The sequence below is a fragment of the Podarcis melisellensis genome (assembly GCF_964234715.1).
Source record: "Podarcis melisellensis genome assembly, chromosome: 6".
In the NCBI taxonomy this organism is placed as follows: domain Eukaryota; kingdom Metazoa; phylum Chordata; class Lepidosauria; order Squamata; family Lacertidae; genus Podarcis; species Podarcis melisellensis.
The window spans coordinates 95899948-95911406 of record NC_138538.1 but is presented as its reverse complement, the minus strand read 5'-3'; the positions used below and the strand labels follow the sequence as shown (position 1 = coordinate 95911406).

Sequence of the window (11459 nt, the reverse complement as noted above, 5' to 3'; positions counted from 1 at the left end):
TCTTTCTTTCTTTCTTTCTTTCTTTCTTTCTTTCTTTCTTTCTTTCTTTCTTTCTACCTTTTTAAAAATTTATTTTCATGGTCACAACAAGTAACTTGTACAGACTTTTATCATGCCATGTGTTAATGTTTCATTTGATTCCTCTAAGAGATCATGCCAGATTTACCCACGAGTGCTGGGTGGATTCCAGCCACGTTCTGATCAACTTATGTATTCAATAAACATTTGCCATATGAGAAACTAACATGCCAGGTGAGAGTGGCAAAGGGCAAACACAATCCTGGCTGTTTCTTTGAAGCCATGTCTTTTTCTGGCCCATACCTGACTTCAGCTGTGGGGCAGGTGGGCATGGCTGTGGCGAAACAGCCTCATGAGCCAAATCCTGATCCCTGGTGGCCCCAATTTGGCCTGTGTGACATAAGCTGTTGCTTTGGCCGTGCCTCACATAAGTTGTTGCCAGTACTCTGGCCTCTACAGCCAGCTCCTCCATGGTCCCCTGATTGCCCCCAACCCACATCTGTTTCAAGAATGGAATAAACTCATCAGACGTAGCCTTGGGCTCATCGGCTACACATATTTCTGCCTGTAGGTTGAATTGTTTTTCTGCAATCTTTCTTCCTCACAGATAGCTCATGAGAAAATAAAAACTCAATAGAACAAGTTATATTTTCGGCAGCGCTAAAATTCCTACTTTTGCCACTAAAAATACTCCAGGGGTGTCTCTGCAGTTTGCAAGCCAGGCTCCCCTAGCCCTCTGGAAGGATCCTGGTAATTGTAGCTTGATGAACGTGTTGAGAATTGTGTGTTAGAGACCTTGAGCTCCTCTCATAGAACAGCAGTTCCCAGAGTTCCCTGGGGTGGTGGAATTATTATCAAATCAGTTTAATTATGTAGTGTTGATACATCCTTCCTACGCACCAGAGATAGGGCTAACATATTTTGCGTTAGATGTACATTTGCTGGATGTAACCCCAAAGAATTCCTCAGTTTATGCTTGGGCTTTTCCCTCAGCAGAAACTGCCAATCATGTTGAATGGCAGAGTTTATCTGTGATGCAGACAAAGCGCATTGAAATGGAACGAAATGACTCCATCTAGCTTGTTTTGTGAGCAAAAGAATGTTTGACCACAGTTCCATGGGGGCTAAAGGGCAATTAAGCTTGCTGCACTACCTAACAAATGAAGCAGCGACCAGGTCCCCGTTACAAGCCTTTCATGCCACAGAGCCCATCATTAATGAGGAACACGGACAGGACAAAGAATGGAGAAACCTGACAAGTCAAAAGGCAGATTGATGGAGAATGCAGGAAGAGTGAAAGAGACAGATAACAGTTTGATGATGCACAGAAGGCAAAGAAGAAATGAATGACACAGAGAGAGAGAGAGAAACCAAGTGTGTCTGTTGCAAGATGATATGATGGACAGGTGTCTGCTTTCATGGCTGACAGTGACAGGGACAAGAAAAGGGTAAAGGTTTGTTACCTAGCCAGAACTCATCCTCTAAGTTTCCAAAGCCAATACGATAATCTGCCCACTTCCGAAAAAAATCTGTCAGCCCATTCTGCCGTCTCTGAAACACCTGCAGAGGAAGAAAGGACAAACCTTATGATATATGAGGCGCGTATACCTGTAGATGGCCTTTGTTACCGGGGAAATGGCAGGAGAACATGTGACTCTTCCAGGTGGAAACTTCAAATGAATAAACTTTAAGGTTTTAAAGTTCAGATAAAAAACCTCAGGTGTCCCCATAGATTATTGTATATACATGAACATATGTATGCTCTGGGCAGAGTCACTGCCCATCATACATTCTTTTTATAATGCCTTCCTAGCTGTTCCAGAAAAGACTGAAATATTGTCTTGCTGCCATGCTCATTCCAGAAAATAAGGGATGCATCCCAGGTTTATCTGATCAACTTTTTACCTTTCAAGCGAGTCACTGTGGCATGATGGGTATTATATTGGATATGTACCATTCCTGCTCAGCCATGAGAATATAAAATTATCAACAACAGAACCCAGGTTTCAACTTTTGTGTTCAAATCAAAGGGAAGCACATTTAGCTCCACAGCACAGAGCAATTGTCTGTAGGGCCCTTAGCATGAAATTGGACAGGCAGGCTTTGAAGTGGATAACACAGAAAAACACTTTCCTTCAAAACTCTACATTGGCTGTATTAAGAATCCATACTGTATGTTTATTTGGCTTGTACAGTGGTACCTTGGGTTACAGAGGCTTCAGGTTACAGACTCCACTAACCCAGAAATAGTACCTCAGGTTAAGAACTTTGCTTCAGGATGAGAACAGAAATCGCACGGCCGCAGTGGGAGGCCCCATTAGCTAAAGTGGTACCTCAGGTTAAGAACAGTTTCAGGTTAAGAACGGACCTCCGGAATGAATTAAGTTCTTAACCCGAGGTACCACTGTACAGGTATGTGTTCTGTGCCCAGAGCAGTATGGGTTTAAAGCTAGACCGTCCACTCTTGAGGACAACTTTCCTCTCCCTGACTTAGGCTACACCTGGACATAACCTCATAACAGCTCCCTGACTTTCTTGAGTCTTGAAGTTTCTTTTTCAAGAAAGTAAACACTATTCCTTGTTCAGCTAACTTCCTCCACAAACTCCCTCCATTGATTTCCTTGGCTTTCACATCCACCATAGTTAAGCTTAGAAAGGTACCATAGCTGCAAGCGTTCCAGTGCCAGCTTGCGCCTCCCACTGCCACAGGTCAAGGTGCATCTGCTTCCCTGTTTGTTAACATCCAGGAGGAATTTAAATACATTCATATTAAGCTGGGAATATGAGGGCTGAAATATACTGCTTCTGACAACCATGAAATTGTTACCGTATTTTTCGCTCTATAACAGGCACCCGACCATAACACGCACATAGTTTTTAGAGGAGGAAAACAAGAAAAAAAAATATTCTAAATGAAACAGTGGGTGTATGATTTTTGTGGTTCATGCTGTGGCCACAGACATGTGATCTGACAGTGAGTTTGGAATAGCCCAATGCAAAAATCCTGAGGATCCATGCTTTGTAACCACATTTTTGCACCACTGCGGCCCCAGGCAACAGTGGTTGCATGATTTTTTTGGTGCAAGATGTAGCCATGGACATGCTATGTGATCTGATGGTGAATTTGGGGTGACCCAGTGCAAAAATCCTGAGGATCCATGTGGATCCGTGCTTTGTAACCATGTTTTAAGTGGGGAGGGAAGGAAAAGCACTCAAGGGACAAGGAGCACACGTGGGGTGGGTGGAGAAGGATGCTGCTAATAATGCAGAAGAGGGGTTTTAGGGGAGAAGAAGCGGCTCCTCTCCTCTCCCACTTTGCTCCTTTAAAGCAAGCAGGCTCTCTGTCCTTCTCTCCTCCCCACTCAGTGGCTCTTCTCCCGCTTTGCTGTTTCAAAGCGAGCCACGGAGGAAGGAAGGAAGGGGAACCATGGATCCTCTGCTCACGACTGCAGCAGATCCCCCCGCCATCTGTAGGCATTCCCTCCATAACATGCACAGACATTTCCTCTTACTTTCTAGGAGGAAAAAAGTGAGTGTTATGGTGCAAAAAATATGGTAGTTGTGAAGACATGTGTCATAGAGCGAGCCGGTCAGTAAATCACACAGTGATTACTCTTTATTAGCAAAAACACGATCTTCATAGACTTGTCTGAGTGTCAGGCCTAATGAGCACAACAGCTCATCCACGATAGGTGGATTTGCCAAGACTAAAGGTCCCCACCTTCGCACAGCCGTCTATGTCTCCTCTCTGGTGCTTTTTCCAAGCAATTGGAGTCTGCAGCCTATCTTTGCGCCACCTGTTTCATCCCTCTCCTGGTTCTGGGAGGAAGGGAGCTTGTTGCAGCAGGAGTGGTAGACACCTCCGACTCTTCCCCAGCCTGACTCATCTCTGCCTCTGGACCTCCCTCCTCTCACTCGCCTGCTTCAGTTCTGCCTCTGATTCTGGACTTCTGCCACAGACTCTCCCAGCTCCCTAAACCCGGTTACCTCTTCAGCTTCTGACACGTCCTCTTCCTAGTCTTCTCCCTCTGACCGCTCATCGTTGTCCCACTACCAATCCCTGGGCTCTGAGCCTTCCTCCCTTGGTGGTTCCTCAGCTGGTTCTACCCAGCATTTCTCCGCCTCCAACCAGTCCATGACAAAACGTGACTCTTTTTAAATATTCTTCATGTTTAAAAACAATTGTATTATTTCACTGTTTGGTTGTTTGCCACCCTAGGCTCCTTTGAGAGGAAAGATGGGGCAAAAATGTAATCAATACTAATAGTAATAATGTTGGGTGCCGGATAGTTTAAAAGCAAAAGTCAGCCCTATGTCATCCTGGCTTCTTTGCACACCTTGCAGCTGCAGCTATTCAATCACAGTGGACTGCATTCTCTTGCTTTGAAATATTCACGCATGGTACCTGGTCACCCATCAGGTATCTACTTAGCCACCCACCAGGCAGCTGAATGATGATGTCAGTCCCACAAGAAAAACTAACCGCCTTCCCTTTTGCCTGAGCAATGTCTGTTCCCCATTGCTAACTAATAAGGCCACTGGCAACCTTGCCCATTACTCTTTGACTGAACTCTTCATGGTGGTACACCGTCCCCTTCATTAGCAGCCTTCTTCTGTACTCTGGTACATGGGGCTGGATTTCCCAGGTCCATGTTACTCCTGCCTTAAGACAGGAATTGATCATCTGGTTCCACAAGGAATGACATTTCCCAAATGCCGAGGAGGCTTCTGTACTCTTAAGGGCCATTATACACTCTGGTTACCAGCCTGTGAGCAGGGACAAGCCAATGCCCTCATGGGTGGTCTGACTCTGTAATCAATGTGGTGGCTATTAGCAGTAAGCACTTCACAGCTATGGAAGGCTGTCAACAGGGGATACAAAGATATAATGCACTTTCTGAAAGATGCTGGTTCTCCGCATTACCAGGAGGCACATTGGAAAGCAAGACGGTAGCAAAACTGGCTTTGTACCACACCTTGATTAACATTTGGTAGGATCCTGCCTTCAAGCCTTTCGGGGGCCATCCTGGATCTATTGTGCGCTTCCCGTAGCTGCCATATGTTGAGGAGTGAAATGCAAATTTTGAAAGACACCGTCGATTAATTTCCTTGATAGCATCATGAATCAACTCCAGCTTCACTCTCCAAAGGAGTTGCATGTGTCAAATAAATCACCAGGAATCTCTCAGAGTGTAACTATTATTAACTTAGTCCCTAAGGCATGGAAAATAGAGTACCCTGGTGAGATGGTTCTAGTTATTGACTAGTGCCTTTTTCTTTTCTTTTCTTTTCTTTTCTTTTCTTTTCTTTTCTTTTCTTTTCTTTTCTCTTTTCTTTTCTTTTCTTTTCTTTTCTCTTTTCTCTTCTCTTCTCCTCTCTTCTTCTCTTCTTTCAAATCCTAACTACACAATTAAAGGCATGCAACACTGTTCCCTACCCCTGGCCTCTTGGTTTTTCAAAGAGAAAAAGCTGCTTTGGGAGGGGCAATTTAAATGTCGTACTGGGTGCTAATTAACCATTTCCCTGGCTGTTGCTGGACTCTGGGCTGCCACCTCCACAGATTATTGTGTTTTATCTTCACAAAGATACATGTGGAACTCTATGGGGAGAAAAGCCGTGTGGATTTGGAGCAGAGAAGCAGCAGAGAGATAAAACATTTAGGCCCCATTTATCCATTCTAACTCCTTCCCTCCTTTTTCTCAAAAAAGAAAAAAAATGTGTGAGAAAGAGAGAGAGAGAGAGAGAGAGAGAGAGAGAGAGAGAGAGAAAGAAAGAGAAAGAGAGAGAGGCCTCTTCACATAAATTTAAATAACAGTGTGTGCATTGTATCCTCCACAACAGCTAAAATGGACGCCATCTTGTCAAGCAAACTACAGGGTAGACCTTAGAACCCAGCAAAGTTGAGGCTCCTCCTGCACAGTTGTCATTCATCAGAGGGCCTTCTCGGTAGTGGCGCCCGCCCTGTGGAACACCCTCCCTTCAGATGTGAAGGAAATAAGCAGCTATCCTATCTTTAAAAGACATCTGAAGGCAGCCCTGTGTAGGGAAGTTTTTAATATTTAATGCTGTATTGTTTTTAACACTCGATTGGGAGCCGCCCAGAGTGGCTGGGGAAACTCAGCCAGATGGGCGGGGTATAAATAATAAATTATTATAATATTATTATCATTGTGGGACTGTGCCTCCAGGCTGCCCATTGCCTGTGCTCTCTTAAGACATGGGGTGTAGTGGCCAAATTTACACTGTTAGAACTGCTTCTCATATTACATTTATCTAAAATACTATAAAGGTAAAGGGACCCCTGACCATTAGGTCCAGTCATGGATGACTCTGGGGTTGCGGCGCTCATCTCACTTTATTGGCCGAGGGAGCCTGCGTTTGTCCACAGACAGAATCCGGGTCATGTGGCCAGCATGACTAAGCTGCTTCTGGTGAACCAGAGCAGTGCATGGAAATGCCGTTTACCTTCCCGCCGGAGCGCTACCTATTTATCTACTTGCACTTTGACATGCTTTCGAACTAAGTGTGAACAATGAGTGAGGATAAACTTGTTTTTGCAAAGATATGCATCATATATATATATTGCATCATATGTACTTACTAGTCACAAGGAAGCCAGGATTGGCTGAAGCACCTTACTAAAAAGATCCTTAGCATCCTGGTAGACTGGCTCTTGCAAGAATGGGGATGACAATGTTCACCATATGTAGGCAGATTTCAAGTGCAGAAATGAACACTGAAGGGAGACTGCCTGCTTTGGCTATGTGCTGGTTCAGGGAGCGAAGGTTATCACACTTCCCAGGCACAGTGACATTTTCACGTCTACTACCACTGGGTTGGTAAAGCTTGGCACCTGTTGTCCCTTAGAGCCCTGCCCTTCTAACTGTGGATTTTGCTACAATAAAATTCCAACTTTCTTGGTTTAAGGCTCTTTTAAAAAAGAAAGAGAAAGCTGTCAGCTGCCTTAGACTGTCCTATGCCAGTTTAAAAAGAGGAGGAAAAACATTATCCTACGACATGTTGTCAAAAGTTCAAAATATAACTCAGTCGTTGCCGTGTGTGAAGTGGCAGACATTGTGCTGCATCTTGCCTTAGTGCTCATGCACTCGATCGTGAGCTTGATGCATACGCTTTTCCCTGCCCATGGAGAGACTTAATTTCTAGAAACTAAGGAAAGTACTCAACCATGAAGAATTATAACTTCAGCCACTCAGTTTAACAAAATGTTAATAAGGCATTCCACACATACCCGACTCAGATATTGGACTCATGAATCACATAACTCTGTGAAGCCATTAAACCCTCATAAATATGACTTTTTGATTGAAGAAGAAGAAGAGGACTTGCATAACAAGTTTGTTTGCTCACTTACAATCCATCCGCCTCCATCCGTGGTCATATCACAGTACACTTGCACTCTCTGGCCAAGATCCCCATTAAGAGAGATGGTGTAAACACCGTTCATCATGTCGCCATTCATCAAATGTTGGGCACAATCTTGAGGATTCATAAACACACGACCTCCTGTAAAATTAGTGCAGTGAACACGTCAGCAGTGATATCACACCTCTGCTTGCATATCACACTGGCAAACACTTTTGTTCATGATAAGCCAAGACTATGACAGGGAGGTCAGATCCTGTGAGTGCTCTTGCTGTATGGAGAATAAACTGTGCCCATTTTTAAATTTAAATCAGTTTTGCTGATAACAGGGGCACTAAGGGACACTTCGAGTGTCTGAATTTGCACAAAGAAAAGATGGAAGACTGGAGGAAGTTGAGGGTATTGGTTTAATCTTGTCTAGGACTCTAGCTGGCAACAGTTATCAGGGATGAGTCTTCTTGAGAACTTTTTAACTTTGGACCTTCTATACTTAAAGCATGGGTTCAACCAGACTTCCTTTTGTGACAAATTTCTAGGCAGTGATATCACACCTCTGCTTGCATCCAGACTTTAAAGCTCTGTGTCCAAGCAGGTTTGTTTTTGTCCCAGTACTTTCCGCTGGAAAAACCATGTTTTACTGCTGAATCAGAGCAAACGACAATCAGGTTTTCTGTGGATTGCTGTTTGATCCAATTCAGCGGTAAAACACAGGTTTTCCTGGAGAAAGCACTTGGGACATGGAGTTTTAAAACATGGACCTGTGCCTGAAGAGTGTGGCACAAAAGGAAGGCTGGGTGAGTCCCATGAGGAAAAAGGCCTCCCTAAGCAGAGGGTCAGCTTATTTCAAGGAGACTCCAGGGCCTTGACAAACTACAAAAACCCTACAGGAAAATCTGGGTCTCCTACAGACAGAAGTCAATGAAAGTAGGATTTCCATAGGCCACAGGGCAGGGGTTCCAGGCTCTGCAAGCTCGTTGTCCATCGCATGGCTAGTGGAAGTTGAGGAAATATATATAAAATTACCGAAAGAGAAATGGGGTGGGGAAACCAAATTTGATTAATTTCTATAACTATACCATGGTGATTTGATTTTTCTTGGTGCCAATGATGTTGTTTTATAAGTAAAAGTGTGGAATGTAGTCCGAGCGCTTTAAAAAATATTTATTTATTTATTACATTTAGATACCACCTTTGGCTTCCAAGGAGCTCAAGGTGGTCTATGTGGTTCTCTCCCTCCCCCTTTCATCCTGACAACAACCCTGTGAGGTAGGCTAGGCGAAGTGATGGTGTCTGGTTCAAGGTCACCCAGTGAGCTTTATGTGTGAGTGGGGATTTGAACCCTGGTCTCCCTACTTTGTTGCCTTGCCCTGCTACTCTTTAGTGCAAAATTGGAGCAAATGCCATTCTGGAGAAAACCCAAGCTGCCATTTTCTCTGAGCACTAAAGAGCATTTTTCCCCAGGGGGGAGGAGCAGTAGGACAAGAGGAAGTCTGGATAAGCCCTTAGTCTTATATCACAGAATTCTCTCCCCCACCCCCAGAACAACCCACTCCCCTCTCAGCCAACAAAAGGCTAACTGTGGTTACCCCTCTGGAAGGAGCCTTGCTCACAGAATCTCCCCCCTTCCCGCCCTCCTTTAACTATTTCCTCCTCCTTAGCTGTTGCTCTGTCAGGGGACTTGTTTCAATTTCATAACATCCAAGCCTCCTGTGAATCCCCTGGTGCTCCATAGTGATTACTTATTTCAATTCATATTCATACCTTTTGAACTCTAAACAGACCTTGGAAGACCTGGGCGACATTAATAATAAAGTTTCCTTTGTGCCGCTTATCTCGCAATTCTCCTAGAATCTCATGTACATGTGAGCCACAACGGACAGCTATTAGCATGGCTGGGGGGAATGAAAGCACCTTGTTATGTCTCTAGTCAACCTGAGCAGGTTCAAGTCTTTCAGTGTACAACTGGGGATTTTCTCTTTTGTTAATCACACTTGATTGTTCTCCTGGAAAGCCTTTTGAGAATCGAAGGAGGCTGGTGCTGCGATTCTTAGCTTTCTAGGGTCAAACTGCACATTATGCTAAGGGCATGTTTGAATCCTGCACTTGAGGTTCCTTGCATCTTTTGCTTTAGAAAGATCAGCTGCTGAAGATGGGGTTGGAAACTAAACTGGGGTTGTGATCTTCAGGGAGGTGTTCCTTCACCAGACCTTTCTCCTGCGCTGTATTCATGTGGAAATTTGCCCCCCCCCATTATTATTTGTCTCTGGATTCACTATGTTCTGCAGATTTGCAGATTTAGCTTGGGAGGCAAATGGCGGTGGCGCAAGAGATTGTTCAAGGCTACCTGGTAAAGTCATCACGACAGAGATAAAATTCAAACCAAGCTGGTTTTCCTGACCTGTAGCCCAGTCACTTAGCCACTATATTACACCAGCTTTCTGTCATGTGTCTCATAACCCTGAAGCCCTTACTGCTATGTTATGATGACTTTGTAATGAAAATACACTGTTTGGAGAGTACAGAAGTTGGTCACCTCAGCATATATCAAAATATACCAACCATGTAAAAACCAGCGACACTACACTGAATTACGCCATGAGGTCTGATATGCTTTTCATCTGTCAGCAAGATCAATCTAAAAGCTCTGCATTGGCTTTCATCCCTAGCAACATAAGTCACCCTAATCCTTTACACTAACTGAAGTGGAAGGGAGAATAATGTAACAGCCACCGATCTATAGCTGTATGAGGCAAGCAGGGTTTTTGGCTGTTGATAGCTGTTGCTGTTAACCGGCAGCCTTTTCAAAAACCTTTTCATGCACATCAATGAAGAATATATCCGCAGAAAGTTCAAAGGCAGCCCTCTTAGACTACTAGATATAAACACCGAGTGATTTCAGAACTATATGGGTGGACAGCTCCTTCCTGCTTCTTCTGAACAATTTAGGTACAGATGTAATTGGATTCAACATCCAACCACTTTTGTGCATCCCCTTTCTAAACAAGCCGTTCCACTCTGGGTGCCCTCTTGTGCTGTTTCACAATCTTCATGAGTCTACACAAGAGCATTCTCCAGTGAGATATTATTTCTGTAGACACCTGCTTCTTCCAAATGCACCTATTTGCAGCATTAATCTAAATTCAGGCTGTGGAATCTGATTTTTTAAAAATACTTGCTATATTATAAAGAAACAGATGTTAGGGAGTCAAACCTGTAGATAGAGGTGTTCATTTTCACTGACCCAGGAAAACACTGTTATGTATTGTTGGATGAACTTCAGTTATCTAGGTCTGGAGCTGTGTGCAGGATGCTTGGAGGACTTTGACCTTAATGTCTACCTTGCCTTGTAACAGCAGCTGCAGTAGATTTCCTAGTTCAGTCCTGTAGTTAACCAATGGCTTCCTGCTGGTCCCAGGGGCATTTAAAGAGATGGGTGAATAGTAATTCCAGAAGAAATTCATGGGGGACTCAGAGGATCCTTTGGGGCAATGTACTCAAGTGGTGGTTGGGCAATTCCAGATACTCTTGAATTTGCCTGGTCTAGTTCAATTTCAATCCAGTTTTGGGTAGAAACAGAGACTTACACTGGAGGAAACACAGGAGGAGTGTGATCCTTCTGGACCTTTGAGCAGCTCTGGATACCACTGACCACGCTTCCTCCCTGTACTAACTATCTGTGGTGGGAGCAGAGGGCCCAGAAAAATGATGTTTCTGCTTCTATATTGACCATGGGCTCCAGAAGTGGTGTTGGGAGATTGCCACTGTCCCCTGGCAGCTGTTCTATGGTTTGCCACAAGGTTTTATTTTGCCCCTTGTGCTATTTAACCTCACTCAGAAGCTTCTTGTAGAGGTTATCTGGAAATAAGGAATAATGTGTCATCAGTACACGAAGACTCCCACTTCTACCCCTTTAATCAAATTCAGATGAAGCTGTGGAACTGGCTGCAACTGGTCATGGACTGGATGGAGGCCAGTTAACGGAAGCTTGGTCCATATTAAGGCAGAGGAGCTTTCGGTGGGTGATTTGTTTGGTGGTGGTATTTAGTCTGTTCTGGGTA

At 44.2% G+C, this 11459-nt stretch overlaps 1 protein-coding gene across 3 annotated transcripts in view; it reads right to left on the bottom strand.

Annotated features, from left to right (window-relative positions):
• Positions 1-11459, bottom strand: part of TNR (tenascin R) — a 375058-nt gene that overhangs the window by 4674 nt on the left and 358925 nt on the right. For all 3 annotated transcript variants that reach the window (XM_081915027.1, XM_081915029.1, XM_081915028.1), the window contains 2 exons: positions 7391-7542; positions 1482-1578 (listed from right to left, as the gene is read on the bottom strand). In XM_081915027.1, the coding sequence (XP_081771153.1) occupies positions 1482-1578; positions 7391-7542 (249 nt within the window). The remainder of the gene's footprint in view (positions 1-1481; positions 1579-7390; positions 7543-11459) is intronic.